Below are 16,647 nucleotides of genomic sequence, written 5' to 3' on the forward strand. Positions count from 1 at the left end.
AAAAAAAAAAAAAATATCTTTGTAGTAGTAGCCAGTAGCCACATCTTTTCTTGTACTGATCAGATCAAATGAAAGAAAAGTCGAACTCCAAACTTTCTTCATTTCACACAATCATCATTATTCATCAATATGTCATGCATTAGACATTTCTCCTAACACCTTAATACACTCCAATTAGTTACCATTAACTCAAATCATATCCACAATTAAATCCAATCCACATCAAATGACCTACCTACCTCACCCTATAAATAACCAAAAACCGTCTCTCAGAAAACCTACTCTCCACTACCCAAAACCCGCAAAAATGGTATCCCAAGGTGGCGAAGCCACCTCCAGGATACAATTCGTGGCGCAAGTGCTAAAAGGAAGATGGTTCATGGTGTTCTCAACTCTCTTAGTGATGTCCACAGCAGGAGCTACGTACATGTTTGGATTATACTCACCTGATATAAAATTAGCTTTAGGATATGACCAAACTACCCTTAATCTACTAGGCTTTTTTAAGGATTTAGGAGGGAATGTTGGAGTACACGCAGGGTTACTTATGGAAATTGCACCTCCTTGGGTGGTCTTAGCACTTGGGGCTGTTCTTAATTTCTTTGGGTATTTCATGATTTGGCTTGCTGTTACTAAACGTATCTCTAAGCCTGCTGTTTGGCAGATGTGTCTCTACATTTGTGTCGGTACGTTCACTTTATCACACTACTCGTTCCGTTCAAGCCAATTACATACGTTTCGAGGTGTATTTAAACAAATGTATGGAATTGACTTGAACGAATTAAGTATTTACCTAAATGATTTCATTAGATTTTTATTTTTTCATTTGTGATTGCTATATACACTTGCTTGAACATGATCTGTTCTACAGACTCGGACCTCCGTTTTCTTAACTAACAACACATTAATATAACGGATTTTCTAACATACGCCCTAACGAGCTAGGAAAGATTAATTATCAAGATTATTTCACTAAAAAGGCAACAACGAGTTCATCTTTTAGTTTCTTGTGAAATAATCATGATAATTTTTTCTCATATGACTTCTATACATTTGAAAAACCGTTAATATAATTGCATTATTACTTACTGTCGGTGAGATAACAATATACGAGTAGTACTATACGTAATATTTTTAAAGCATGCGCTCCAACTCCAATCTAGGCCAAGCCATTGTCGTTTCGACAAGTGACAAGTCACTAAGGACACTAATAACTCACTATTACAGTATTACGTTAGGCAACTAGGCCGCATTATTAGAGGATAAAAATTTCAAAGTTTTTAATTAGAATTTCCGAATTTTTTCCAAGTTTTCTTTGTATTATTACTCAATTGCCCTTATTAAATCTAAATTTTGGCTTCGCCACTATCTTAAATCTTAACTAAATGGTTTGAACCAAATTCTTTTACTTGCTAGAAAAACAAGAGTGACTCGAACTTACGACTTATCGTTTACATGTTCTGAGTCTCATCTACTTAACTAAGATGCTTTTGCAAATGAAATTTGGTCCTAGTTATGACACTATTAGGTAATCTTTAAATTATGATAGTTACGTATTGGAATGTGTTAATGAGAATTTATAAATGTAATCGTATTGAATAAATAAGATACCATATATATACTCCTTTCAAAAAAAAAAAAAAAGATACCATATATATACTACTTTGTATAACATTACCTTAAAATCAAAGTTTTTAAGCAAATGTCAACTAAATTTAGTTGGTAAAGTTACGAGAGGCTGATACTCATGACCTAAATTTAAAGCCTGTCTGCATTAAAATCGTCCTAGTAAAAATCACTTTTTTTATAAAGTCAAAAGTTAGAAAATCACGTGATTGGGAAAATGGAAAATTGGTCCACGTTCACATTGTTGAGTAACGAAATATGAGTACAAGAGTAGTAGCTAGTTTGGAGTTATTACGAAAATGCGATAGGGTTTCTTGTCATTGTCATTGTATTCTTATCTTGATTCTTGAGAGTTATTTGTAACGGCAATTTATGATATTATATGCAATTTGATGACAAAAAAAAAAAGTCTAAAATAATTGCTGGATTATTGGACTTGTGACATCTATGAAATATATGTGAAATGTTCATTGGTGACATTCATTTTCAATACGTATGAGATAAAGGATATTAATGTAATATAATGTGTTGTGAAAAAACAAAATCAAATTTTTGTTAGGAAACTAAAAAAAATATAAGATATTTTTGTAACTAATTCGTTGTAAGAATTTATAAATCGTATGAAGCATTAGAATTTCGAAATAATATCCATATCTATCTGTAGTGTTTCAGTGTGTTTTTTTTTGGCGCGGTAAGAAAAAAATATACCATACATCTCATATAAATTTGAAGAACGTAAATATAAATATTGATATTTGTAGTATTATTTCTTAATTTTTAAATTAGAACAGATTTAAAGTTTATTTATGAACTATCTCACAACATGAAGAAAATGACAAATGACAATGCTACATTATTCTCATTGTTATATTTCTATATGTTGCATTTAAGATGCATTCAGGAGCAGAGGACATTGCAAGAAATTGAGAGCAAATGTGGTTGAAGATTTTCATTAATTGATTGTGTTGAAAGAGAGTAAATTACACAGTAGAGTATATGTACATGTGCTGTTGTTATGCTCTGAGTAATACACAAAGGATAATAACTAAAACTGAGTAGTCAAGTCCTAGGATTAAGGTTTAAGGTGGATCTCTATGTTTTGTCTTGGAGTGTGCATCCGTCCTTTTTGACTTGCTGATGTCATTACTGCTTGCATCATCACTACCTTCTTTACACTCCCCCTCAAGATGAGAGTGGAGACCTGAGGAGACTCCCATCTTGGATAGAAGGTACTTGTGTTGGTACACAGGACACGACTTTGTGAACACATCAGCTACTTGTTCCTTTGTGTTGACATAAGAAGTGGTCAGGAGGCCTTGTTGGATTTTCTCACGAATAAAATGACAGTCCACCTCAATGTGCTTGGTGCGTTCATGATACACAGATTGGCGGCGATGGCTAAAGCGACTGGTTGTCACACTTGAGATGAGTGGTCCCGGTGTTTGAGACCAAGGTCCTGAAGTAATTGGAATAACCAGGTAACTTCACACGTAGTCATGGCCATGGCCCTATATTGACCTCGGCGGAAGAGCGTGACACAACTGTTTGTTTCTTGGATTTCCAAGATATAGGGGAATCACCTAGCAGAATGCAGAACCCAGTAGTAGAGCGTCTGCTGAAGGGACAAGAGGCCCAGTCTGAGTCACAGTAAGCTGTGAGTTGAGCTGCAGATGTGCTGGCAAATAAGATCCCTTGATGGGGTGCTGACTTTAGATACCTTAAGACTCTTCGAGCAGCTTGCATATGATCAGAGGTAGGAGATTGTAGAAAGCGGGCGAGGAGTTGTTCGAGAAAGCAATGTCCGGTCGAGAAATGGTCAGATATATTAATTTGCCAACCAATTGTCTATATGTGTCTGGATGAGGTAACAGAGTGCCCTTCCCAGGCTCAAGCTTGAGGAGAGGGCAGACTGGGAGTTGGAGTGTCGTGGATTTATTTACTCCAAAAGTATTGAGCATGTCAAGGGTATACTTCTTCTGAGATATGAAAATACCAGCTGCACTTCTCTGAACCTCTAAACCAAGAAAATAGAAGAGCTCCCCCAAATCCTTCATATGGAAAAGAGAATTGAGATGCTGTTTCAAGGCCTGAATTTCAGAGGGACAATCACCAGCAATGACCATATCGTCTACATAAACAAGGACTGCTGTGGTGTGGCCATCATGTTGCTTGACAAAGAGAGAGTGGTCTGCATGGGATTGTTTGAAACCACAAAAGTAATGCTTGAGATAATTTGGAGAACCATTGTCGTGGAGCTTGTTTGAGTCCATACAAGGATTTCAGCAATTTGCAAACTGTGTTGGTTGTGAGATGAGTAGGAAGCTCCCCCTGACCAGTAAAGGTAAGAGCTCCATCTCCATAGCCTTGAGGCAGCTTCATATAAACATCTTCATTCAAGTCCCCATGTAAGAAGGCATTAGCCACATCCATTTGACAAGTGTCCAAGTTGAACATGGCTATGATGGCAAGTAAAGCTCGTACAGTGGACATCTTGGCCACAGGTGCAAATGTTTCATCATAGTCAACACCTTGCTTTTGTCTAAATCCTTGAACGACCAATCTTGCCTTGTGTCTTTCTATGGACCCATCCGGGGTTGTACCGTTTTGTAGATCCATTTACAACCTATTGCCTTTTCTCGCCCAGGTAACTCGGTGAGGTCCAAGTGTGGTTATCATGTAGAGCTTGTAGTTCCATGTTCATGGCATGTATCCATTTGGGATCTGGCGCTTCGGTGTATGTGAGGGGTGCGGGATTGATGACAGAGACATGACCAGCAAAGGGTTTAGGAAGATGCAGTTGAGCTACATTGGCTATTGTAGTGGGGGCCAGAACAGGATTGGTGACAATATAGTCCTTGGTCCATTCAGGAGCTCGTCTGTCTCTGATGGGCCTGGAATGTACAGGTGCAGGAGTGTGAATATCAGTGGTGTGATCCTGGTTCATGTCAGTCACAACAGGATCAGTACCTGGACCCATGGAAGAGGCAAGGTCCAAGAAAGATGATGATGGTGTGTCATCAGTTGGTATTACTGCAGGTGTTGCAGGCATATCAGGGAGTAGGCCCTGTGAGTCTGACTGGAGTGAAGGGATTTTGCATGCAACTAGTTTGTTGCCATATGCCCTTAGACAAAATGAATTTCTTACTGTCTCCCTCTGTAAGCTCTAAAGCATTGTCAGATCTGATCATTTTTATTGGTTTCCCAAACTGTTTTTTAACAAACTTATAAAAGTGCATGAGCAATGAAGCAACTTCGGACTTATGTTTCATTAGATAGACCCAAGTAGCCCTAGAACAGTCATCCACTAGAGTGAGGAAAAATTTGTGCTTTCCTCTAGTTTCCTTCCTGTATGGGCCCCAAACATCTATGTGAACCAAATCAAATAGGTTAGCAGCTTTCTCAGTTCTAGTAGGAAAGGGTGATTCCATTGTCAAACCTATATGTGTCAATGTGAGAAACAGTGGAAGTCTCTCCATTGGGTAGGTTTATTTTGGGTGTGTGCTTTAGTTTAACAACTTTATCCAAGAGATTTAAGTTAGATACCATGTGATTGGATGCACCTGAGTCTATAATCCATTCAGGTGGTGAGTCCGAGACAAGATTGCAATTTAAGGAGGTCATACCGCAGTTAACCTCCATTTCATCTTCTCGTTTCGGGGTAGTGACTTGTTCCCTTGCCTTTGCTCATCAGTTGTTCAAACTATTGTGCAGTCAGAGTGATGGTTCCACCTATGTCACCTTGACCTTCATCCATTAAGACATTTCCTGCCATCCTACCATGCTTGGCATAAGTCCGGATTTCCCTTTGCTCGTCCGGACAGGTTCTTTGGAGCTTGAGCTTTGATAGTTGCCCCGAGCTTGTTGGCCACTGAGACTTCTCGGAAACCGTATGGACACGGGGTGATCCACAGGATAGCCAACCACTCTCCAAAGCATTTATCCCTTGGGTGGCCCTTCTTCTTGCACGCAAGGCAAGTGGATGCATCAAGCGATGCTTTTCGAGGTGCTCTACGATCGGCATAGAATGCCAGGTTGTCGATTCCAATTTTTCGGACTCATACTCTTAAAGTTCCTTCTTTGTGCCTACTCTGTTGGAATATATTTGCTTCTTCCACGATTGGTAGTGGACTCATCATCGAATGTGACTCTCATGGTAGTGTATGAGGATTAAGTCCATTCAAAAATCAAACAGATTTCCTCTCATTTTGTTCCTTGGTTTGAGCATCCAACCAGGCATTGATCTCGGTGACTGGGTGATGGTGGCCAATCTGTCATGATTTCAATGTTCGCCATAAGATTCTCGAGCTCGAGAAAGTACTCACATATGGACTTGTCTCCCTGACTGAGATCCTCAAGCTCCTTGTTGAGCTTATACTTCCTTGCACCATTGCTCACAGAGAACTGAGTTTGAAGGTAGTCCCATATCTCTTTTGTTGTTCTAGTGTACATGACAGACCTCTTGATGGGTTGGTCAACATTGTGCATTATCCACGTGATGAGGAGACTGTTACATGTGTCCCAGGCAGCCTCTTTGAGTGGATCATTTGTAGGCCTCTTCACCACGCCAGTGAGGAAACCCAGCTTCCTTTTGGTACAAATGGCTATCTCCATTTGCCTTTTCCATTCCAAATAATTTTCAATGCCAGTGAGCTTGGTATCAACAACAACAGGATGGGTGCTCTCTGCAGGGTGCAGGTAAAGGGGATCAGTGGGTTCCATGGTAGCAGTGGATGAGGTGGTTGTGGTGGCAGAGGCAGTGGTGGTTACAATGTTGTTGTTTGGGTTTGTCATTTGGTTGGAGTTGTTTGAGGTATGTTTGTGATAAAGAGGTTACAGCAGATGAAAGTTTGTGATTTTGGTTGTGGAGTGCACTACCTTTATATAGGCAATGAATTTAAACCTTGGTTGTTGGAGATCAATGAATGTTGCTCTTCTTGAATGGTTATCCGTCCCCTCATTCCTGAGGGCTCTGATACCATGTTGCATTTAAGATGCATTCAGGAGCAGAGGACATTGCAAGAAATTGAGAGCAAATGTGGTTGAAGATTTTCATTAATTGATTGTGTTGAAAGAGAGTAAATTACACAGTAGAGTATATGTACATGTGCTGTTGTTATGCTCTGAGTAATACACAAAGGATAATAACTAAAACTGAGTAGTCAAGTCCTAGGATTAAGGTTTAAGGTGGATCTCTATGTTTTGTCTTGGAGTGTGCATCCGTCCTTTTTGACTTGCTGATGTCATTACTGCTTGCATCATCACTACCTTCTTTACACTATAACATTTAATGTTTTACAAATTCTTGTTTAAAGGCGTCTTATACAAGAGTTTTGGAAACAGGTTTTAATTTGGCAACTTTTTTTGAGTTAGTCTTGTGTAAAACGATTTTACGCAAATATAATGTAAAATGGACCTAGACATAACCACATTATTGAGTAAAAGCAGTTATGTAAAAGAGCCGTTTTACAATGTAACTTGTGTAAGACCGCCTTACGCAAATATTTTTAATATCTTTTTTAGTTTTGAGTTTCCATGAAATGATATTAGTACGAGTCTATGTAATTCTGAATACGTTTTATAGTATAATGTAATTCTTAATAATTTTCATGTCAAGTTTAACCTAATTATGCAAAAATATGACCAATTTTTATAGGTGCAAACTCCCAAGCATTTGCAAACACAAGTGCACTAGTAACATGTGTGAAGAATTTCCCAGAGAGCCGAGGAATGATATTGGGCTTACTAAAGGGCTTTATTGGGCTCAGTGGTGCAATCATAACCCAACTTTACTTGGCCTTTTATGGTGGTCACAATTCTAAGGCCTTAATTCTTTTCATTGGTTGGTTACCTGCCCTTACTTCACTTGCATCTCTAAGCACAATCCGTTTCATGAAAATTGTTAGGCTTAAAAATGAGCCTAAAGTGTTTTATGAAATTCTTTACATTTCATTGGGTCTTGTGAGCTTTCTCATGATTGTGATCATATTACAAGTGAAAATTACATTTACTAGGAGTGGGTATGTAGCATGTGGTGTGGTGACACTTGTCTTACTCTTTGCACCGTTGTTTACGGTCGTTAAGGAAGAATATAAGCAACTAAAATGGCACAAAGAGGAAAAACAAAAGGAAAATTCAAGTGTCTCTAAGGTAAATGATTATAGCCTTCAGATTTTGTCGTCTCATGTAGATCCAGCAGATGCTGTTGGATCTACCACAGAAGGGGAAGCACCGAGGAAAGTTGATTTGTGGTTTCAGAATATTTTCAGACCTCCAAATCGAGGGGAGGATTATACTATACTACAAGCGATATTCAGTCTAGATATGCTCATTGTGATCGTGGTCACAATATGTGAAGCCGGTGGCACATTGACCGCAATTGACAACTTAGGTCAAATGGGAGCGGCCCTAAGGTACCCAAAACAAAGTGTTGGTATCTTCGTATCTTTAGTCAGCATATGGAATTACTTTGGTCGAGTCACGTCTGGTTTTCTCTCAGAACACTTATTGATCAAATACAAGTTCCCTAGGCCACTTTTACTCACTTTCACCCTCCTACTTTCTTGTGTGGGCCACCTATTGATTGCCCTCAATGTGCCCAATGGGCTTTACGGCGCGTCGGTCATCGTCGGGTTTTGTTTTGGGGCCCAATGGCCATTAATCTCAGCCATAATCTCAGAAATCTTTGGGCTTAGACATTACTCAACTTTGTTCAATGTTGGTGCTGTGGCTAGTCCACTCGGAGCTTATATCCTTAATGTTCGGGTTACGGGCCATTTGTATGATAAGGAAGCCACGAGACAAATGAACGCTTCGGGTCGGGTCCGAAAACATGGGCAAGAGTTAGATTGTTTTGGGCCTCATTGTTTTAGGTTGGCATTTTTAATAATTACTGGGGTTACTATATTTGGTATGTTTATTTCGTTAATTTTGGTGGTAAGAACTCGAAAATTTTATAAAAGTGATATTTATAGGAAGTTTAGGGAAGCAAGGGAATTGGCATCTTATGAGGAAGGTGGTAAGAATGGTAAGAAAGTTGAAGAAAATGAAAGTGGAAATTAGGATTGTTTTGTAAGGACATAAATATTTGTTTATGACGGTTTTAATATTAACGTCATTGCTATAAATTCGCTTTTTATCCTTGTGAAAATAGTTATCAATTCCTTATTTGTGGCTTAATTTGGCAAATAACAGTCGGTTTATAATACCATTTTTTTTTGGTGTTGATAAGAATCATTTCCTATCGATAGATGACAGACAGTTAGGGTAATCTCCTTAACTCCTTTGGAGTACTAAATGCGTAGAGGTTTTATCGAGTTCAAATCACATGCTGACATGCATAAATTTTTGTCTTTGATATAGAATATTGTTAATAGTCTCCAGGAATACTCATGACAATGTATTATTATCCTATTGACAAATAGTACTTTACATGTTAAATTTGTACTTAATTTATCCTAGTCGACGTCGGCGAAATAATTATTCATGATCATATTATTATTGATAAAAAATCAAGCAACTGATTAGTCAACTAATAGGTCTTGGTATAGACGGGTGGGGCGAACAGACGGGTAAAGACCTCTAATAAAATGGGTAGGGGGGATAAAGTGGGACACCCCCATGTGCTTCCCACTTTATAGCAAATGGGTATTTTATAAGGGAAAATGGTATCCGTCTATACGTATAGACGGATAGTGTCCGTCTATAATGAGAATTTGTGTTAGTCAACTAGCTAGTTAAGTCTTCAAAGCTTCAAATAAACTTCATTTGATAAACGGTGTTACTTTTTTGGTTTAATTTGAGAGTTAGAACTTTTAAAATTCACAATTTTAAAATTATTCATTTGAATTTTTTTTTTCTAAAATTACTCCCTTAAGTTGCTTTTTTTCCTAAAATTATTTAAAAACTCCATTTTAAGTGACTTATTTAGTTTGTTTTTGAACTTATTCCGTTTGTAGATTAGCCAATTTATACTTTGAAATAGGGATGTCAGCGAGGCGGGTATAAGTGGGTACCTCCCCGCACCTGCCCCAGTTGGGGCGGAGATGGGTAGAGTTTTGACGGGTGGTGGGCGGGTGCGGGTACAAAAATTGTACCCGTCATGGGTAATGGGGCGGGGATGGATTTTGCATCTTACCCCGCCTCATACCTGCCTACCCGCCAATCATTAAAAAAATTAGTACGATTTGACAATCTTTTAAGTCTTATTTAGTTATAATTAAGATATAATGTTAGTAATAGCTTTTGTTTTTTATCAACTTATTTAGTGAAAAAACTAAAATTATAAAGATAAATTAAAAAAATGGAAATTAAAAGTGTGATTAAATCAACTTTTGCGAAAAAATTTATCGAATAAAATTATGGTGTAGCGGTGTTAATGGGTAAGCGGGGCGGATACGGTTTTATATTTAATTTCTACCTGTTGGGGCGGAGTTGGTTTTTGAAACTTGCACCCGCCACGGGTGGTGGGGCGGGGATGGGTACGAGTTTTTCTTGGAGGGTACGGGTAAGGAGGAGCCTATATCCACCACCGCCCTGCCCCAATGACATCCCTACTTTAAAAGGTATAAATAGGTAGACAAATGGAGCGAGAGTTAAAAAACAAGGAAATAAGTCATTTAAATTGGAATTTCGAAACAATTTTAGGAAAAAATCAACTTAAAAGAGTAATTTTAGCATAAAATTTCAAAAGGAAATAATTTTAAAAACGTGAATTTCAAAAAAGAGTAAAATCTAATTAATTCTTAATTTGCTTTTATATAAAAAAAGGTTATTCAATATCGTTCGAGTTTACTATAAGACTTATGTAAACGGTGTTACAACAAAAGAATATAATAACCGATGATTTAAAAACTTAGTTGCTAAAGAAATACTCCCTCATATCCTCTATTTCCTTCCCTATTTCCTAAAACGGATTATTCAGATTTTCTTCCCTATTTCCTTTTCTGGAAGATTTGTGTGTTACAAATTCATTTGCACGTGGGGTAGTGTGTTTTGTGTGGTCCAAATTCATTTCCTTATTTCTTGTGCAAAGAGGAAAAGGGAAGAAAATAAAGGATAGGAGGGAGTATGTTTTACAAACTTATTTCTTACTCAGTGTTAGTAAATGGAACACCGGGAGACGTTTTTAAACCCACTCGAGGTATTCGACAAGGAGACCCACTTTCGCCATATATATTTATTATGTGCGCCGAAATTTTAGCAAGATCTCTACAAAAAAATAGTGATGTTAGCTCTAGTGATATTGGTATTAGAATTGGATCTGGGGTGGAGAAAATTCCGTTTCTCACTTTTGCGGATGACACTATCATCTTCGCTAAAGCCTCTAACCAGAGTTGTAGAACTATTAAGTCTATTTTAGATAAATTTTGCACAATTTCCGGACAATTTGTTAATTTTGATAAATCCACTTTTCAATGCACTAGAAATATTGAACGTTCTCTTCGTGAATCCTTTAGAGGCATTCTTCATATGAACGAGGAAACTCATTTGGGTAAGTATTTAGGATGTCCTATAATTGATAGCAGAGTGACTAAAAATACTTTCGAGAACATTATTCAATCTTCTTGCACTCAATTATCGAAATGGAAAGCGAATTCTCTATCTCAGGTAGACTAGTTCTTGTCAATGCTAATTTAGCCGCGAAAGGAACTTTTCAGATGCAAAGCTTCCTCCTCCCTTCATCGATACATAATAGATTAGATAAAATTAATAGAGACTTTCTTTGGAATAAGAATCCTTCACAGCGTTCTCCTAATTTGGTTGGTTGGCATAAAGTTTGTTTACCAAAGTCGGTTGGTGGTTTAGGAATTAAATCTTCTGAAGCAGCTAATAAAGCTCTTCAAATGAAACTTTTATGGAAAATTCTTATGGATAAGGAAAGTATATGGGTCAAAGTGGTATCTAAAAAATACTTGAGAAATTGTTCACTCTTTGATCATAAGCCTAATTCAACCTCTTCTTGGCAATGGCGTAAACTAATGAGTCTTCGGACTCTTTTTAGAAAAGGACTGAGATGGCAGGTAGGTAATGGTAGCAACATTAAGTTTTGGTCTGATAATTGGGTTTTTTCACACCCACTTACAAGCAGTATGGTTGATGATGATAGTAACCGTGATCTTAATCTTTTGGTTAAAAATTTCATAACCTCTGACAAGCAATGGGATGTTTGTAAATTATCCGATTTAGTAAATAATGATATTGTTAATCGATTACTAACATTCCGAGTGCCACATAATGATATTAGGATACCCTCATTTGGGGGTTGTCCGTAGATGGAAATTTCTCTACCAAAACAGCAACTTGGTTAGCGCAAGGTTTGTTTGATCAAGCTCTTGAAAAATGTGAATTTCAGTGGATTTGGAAATTGAATATTCCTCCTAAATTGAAATTTTTTCTTTGGAAAGCCTGTGTTGACGGCCTTCCAACGAAAAGTAGACTTCTGAAGAGTCATATTGATGTCCCACCTCATTGTGTTCTCAGGTAACAATCCTATTGAAAACAAAGATCATTTCTTTTACGAATGTCCCTTGATTGGGTCTGTCATCCAAGACCTGAACATTATTAGTTTCAACGAGTTTTTGTCAAATTATGATACTATTACAAGTCAAAGTTTTCTAACGAAACTTAATTATCTCAAGGATTTAATTCCAAAAGATGATTTCATTAAGATTATTTTTATTTGGTGGAATGCATGGTTTTATAGAAATGATATTATATTTAATAATGTTAATTTAAGTATCAGCAAACTTATTACTTTATGTAATAATAGCACTAAGACCTGGAACGTGACTAGATTTAAGGATCTCAACAATCCCGAGATAGAAGAGTCAGCTAGAAACAACTCTAGAAAGGAAGAAATTTGGTGGGAAAAACCTAGAAACGGTTTTCTAAAGCTAAATTTTGACGGATCAAAAATAGAAGGTAATAAAGCTTCTTTAGGATATTCTATAAGAGATCACAATGGTAAAGTCGTTTTGTTGGGAGCAAAAAAGTGCGGATCCAATAGTATCCTTGTTGCGGAAGCTCTGGCTTTAAAAGAAGGTATTTTAGCAGCTAAATATTTAGGAATCTCAAAGTTAATTGTGGAGGGTGATAATTTATGTGTTATTAACTCAATTCGAGGTACTTGGCAAATTCCTTGGGAAATTTCTAGTATTATCAAGGATGTAAAATTAGACCTTCATTTTTTCGATGAAGTGATAATTAAACATTCTTTCGTGAAACAAGGTTGCTGACTTTATGGCTACTATTGGACATTCGTGTCCAACTCTTTCGAGGTGTTTTGATAGCCGGTGGCTTCAACTTACCTCCCTCATTCGAAAGGATGAGATAGGTTGGTCCTACCCTAGAGGATCAACCTAGTTTTCTTACCTAAAAAAAAAAAAAAAAACTTATTATACAAGGTGGTCTTACACTATTACACGACACAAATTTGTAAACCATAAAAAGTGTGAAAAATACAAGAAAATTCCAAAAAAGTGAAGGGCGTTACGTTACTCGGTTCTTGTGTTGACCCTATATAGTCCAAATACATCTCCCTCACGCAAAGTAATACTGAATCGTACGTAGTAACATAAAAGGCCAGGGAAAACCAACGTGAACAAGCAACGTTATTTTACCACAATGCAAACTCACATTTTTACACATGCAGGCACACAGATACGATGCAGAAAGTCTGTATAAGGGTCACGTACTACGGTACTAGCTGCGTTATTACCAAAAATTTGTTGTCACTACGTAACGGAGTTTAATATCACCGCTGTATTATATTTTTCGCGATATATAGAATAACAGTTTGAAAAAGAATTGAAAATAGTTAAATGTGTGAAAAGAAATTACACGATTGAAAATATAATTGATACCCATATATTAAATACTCGTATTTTGGATAAAGTAATAAAATTGAGTTAAATTTCACTTCTCTTGTAAAAGTAGAATATTGAAAATCTTTTTTTTTTTTCAACCCTTGACAATATATACTCCCCCTGTCCCGATCATTTGTTGTCTTATTCCATTTTTGGGTGTCTCGGTCAATTGTTGTCCTTTCTATTTAAGAATAAACTTGATGAGCAATTTGATCATTCACACACAATTTGGTCCACTTGTCATTTAGTAATTGACCCCTCCCCTTTCTTTGGTCTTTGTGCCAAAATCAAAGGACAACAATTGACCGGGACAGAAGGAGTATATAATAATGTCGTAGACATTCATATACCGCAACTTCACAATCACAACCATATGGTGACTACTATGGCGTTAATATAATGCATGATTTATATAAAATTTCAATTCGTATTATAACACAAATTCTCAAATGAATCGATCTTATAACAATCTTATGGAATAATGTACAAGTGGTGTTAGTCCAGTGGTAGTCGGGTTAAACCTTGAAACTTGCAGAAATGCAGGAGTTGAGATGTCTCGGGTTCGAGTACCAGCTGGGGCGATGATCACTTGACCACTACAAGCGCCGAAAGGGTGGCTTATATGGTCCATGTGGTGGTGCAGAAATGCATGGATCCGGGGGAATTCAACCCCCTCATCATAAAAAAAAAAAAAAAAAGAATAATGTACAAGTAGGGTACAACGATCGTAATAACTCAAACATCGTATACATATCACTAGATTATGTCACACAAGTTTACAACTTCGTTAATATGAATCATGCAACGGTTTTACAATAGACCAACCGTTCCGACTTCCGATACACAAAATTGATTTCTGCCGCTTCATTTATAAGAAAAAAAAAAAGTAAATGAGTTGTGGCGCATTATTTATAAATGTATAGCATGAATTATAACGTTAGGGAGTTCCCCACTGACCCCGTTATTAGACATTTCAGAGAGAGCCAGAGAGCCAGCTCTTAACTCAGAACACACCTCTCATGCCTCACGCTTTTCATTTATTATTATTATCTCCTTTCTGTTCATATTTACTGTTCTATTTTTCAACTTTTATATCAAGGACATTACTACATTGCATTTACGTACGTACATACATGTTCTCTCAAGACAAAACTATCAAATCCATTTAAAAATAAAGCCTTGTAACACGGTCCGTAACAATTATATCAAATCGACTCGGTCATTATTTTTATTTTTATTTTTATTTTAGCATTTTTACCATCACCTTTGGTTGTTACTTAATTATATCAGCTCAATTAGTTATAACTAGAGGTGGCAAACAATGACACGACACGAAAACACGACACGAACCCGACACGAAATTAACGGGTTTGGGTTGAGACTTAATAACCCATTTATGTAAGTGGGTCGACACGAACACGACACGATATTTAATTGGGTTGGGTTAGGGTTGACCTCTCTAAACACGAATGACCTGTTTACTAAATTAATCCTAATTTTTCTTGATTCTCCATCACATAAATATACTTAAACTTTCAAAATATGGACGTGACACGAAAACACGACACGAACCCGACACGAAATTAACGGGTTAGGGTTGAGGCCTTATGACCCATTTATGTAAGTGGGTCGACACGAACACGACACGAGATTTAATTGGATCGGGTTTGGGTTGGAGGGATTGTGACCCGTTTACATGTGACACGAATACGAACCCGACACGACCCGATCTGTTTGTCAGGTCTAGTTATAACATAGTAAAACAATAGTAATAACCCATTTGAGAATTTTTTTTCCTTAAATGAGGTTTAAATCCAAAATATTTACAAAAATGGGGTTGCTTTCAAACTATTTACAAGAAATTGGTCAACGTCATCACAAAGGACGATTTTTTTAATAAGAGGAGTGGACCCATTTCTTGTAAATAGTTTGAAAGCAACTCCATTTTTGTAAATATTTTAGATTTAAACCCTATTTAAGAAAAAAATTCCTGTCGAATTGGTATATTTTTTGTTTAAGTTCAATCCTTTATTAGAACAACAATTGGTCAATAAGTTTGAGATAGTTGGTTGATAGGAGCTGAATTGAACTGAGCTGTATTGAATGAAGTTGAGCTGAACTAGATAGAACTAAAATAAGAGTTGATTTGTGAAAAAATAAGCTGAACTAAGCTCTACATAAAGCTTACATGAACTAAAAAATGTTCAAACTAAAGTTGAAAGAACCGAGCCTAAGTCATTCACATTGGAAATACATGAAAGGTAGATTTCCAACACAAAATACTCCGTATATACTATACTATCATGCATTATAAACGTCTTATGACATGACAAAAATCCCTCTCTTAAATCTTACCCGTCTTAATTTCTTACATTTACTCCATGCAGTACACAATAAAATGCCCACGCCATATTAAATAAAAACCACAGTGCTAAATAAATGTATTTTTTCCATCCCTCTAATTTAAACTTCAAATTTCACCCTACTTCCCTACAAAAGAAGGAACAAAACCCCTTAAAACCCTAAAAAAAATTCAAAAACCTTATATATATCACACTTTTTTCCTAAGAGAAAACAAACATAATTTTCAATTTTCAATTATTTTTCACTATGTCTTCAAACAACAAAAACCCTTATATTACCTATGAAAATAATAATAATAATTCTTTAGATGCTTACACCACCTTTGTCCATGCTAACCCATCCAACTTTCGAGCCGTAGTCCAACAACTAACCGGCTCCTCCTCGTCCTTCTCCACGGCCACCACCTCGCTCTCAAGGCCGGTTTCCGACAATACGGCCTCGTTTAAGCTCCATGAAAGGAGACAACAACAAGGTGCCATGAGAAAGCTAGAAATGATCAAACTCAATAATAATCATCACAAGTATCAATATCATCATGGGCATACAAATATTAGGCCTAATAAAAGGGGGAATAATAATGATATGGTTTCACCCGTTTCGACTTTGGATGGGCTGGGCCTTAGTCTTAGAAGCCCAAGCCCAAGTCCGAGCCCGAGGAGTAATACTAGTATGAACATGAACATGATGAATGAAGAAAATGAAAGAGCTATTATTGCTCTTAGTCCATTGAGTACTACTAATAATAATAATACTAGGAATAATAATTGGCATGAGCCTCAACTCTTGCCTTTGT

At 36.9% G+C, this 16,647-nt stretch overlaps 1 protein-coding gene across 1 annotated transcript; it reads left to right on the plus strand.

The window, feature by feature from the left end:
- LOC141610840 (protein NUCLEAR FUSION DEFECTIVE 4-like) lies at positions 1-8,773 on the plus strand. The gene is made up of 2 exons (XM_074429108.1): positions 1-686; positions 7,280-8,773. Exons 1-2 carry the CDS (start codon positions 227-229, stop codon positions 8,683-8,685), a joined length of 1,866 nt encoding a protein of 621 aa, XP_074285209.1. The 5' UTR covers positions 1-226; the 3' UTR covers positions 8,686-8,773.
- Positions 8,774-16,647: the final 7,874 nt, after the last annotated feature.

The sequence above is a fragment of the Silene latifolia genome, chromosome 11 (genome assembly GCF_048544455.1).
Source record: "Silene latifolia isolate original U9 population chromosome 11, ASM4854445v1, whole genome shotgun sequence".
In the NCBI taxonomy this organism is placed as follows: Eukaryota; Viridiplantae; Streptophyta; class Magnoliopsida; order Caryophyllales; family Caryophyllaceae; genus Silene; species Silene latifolia.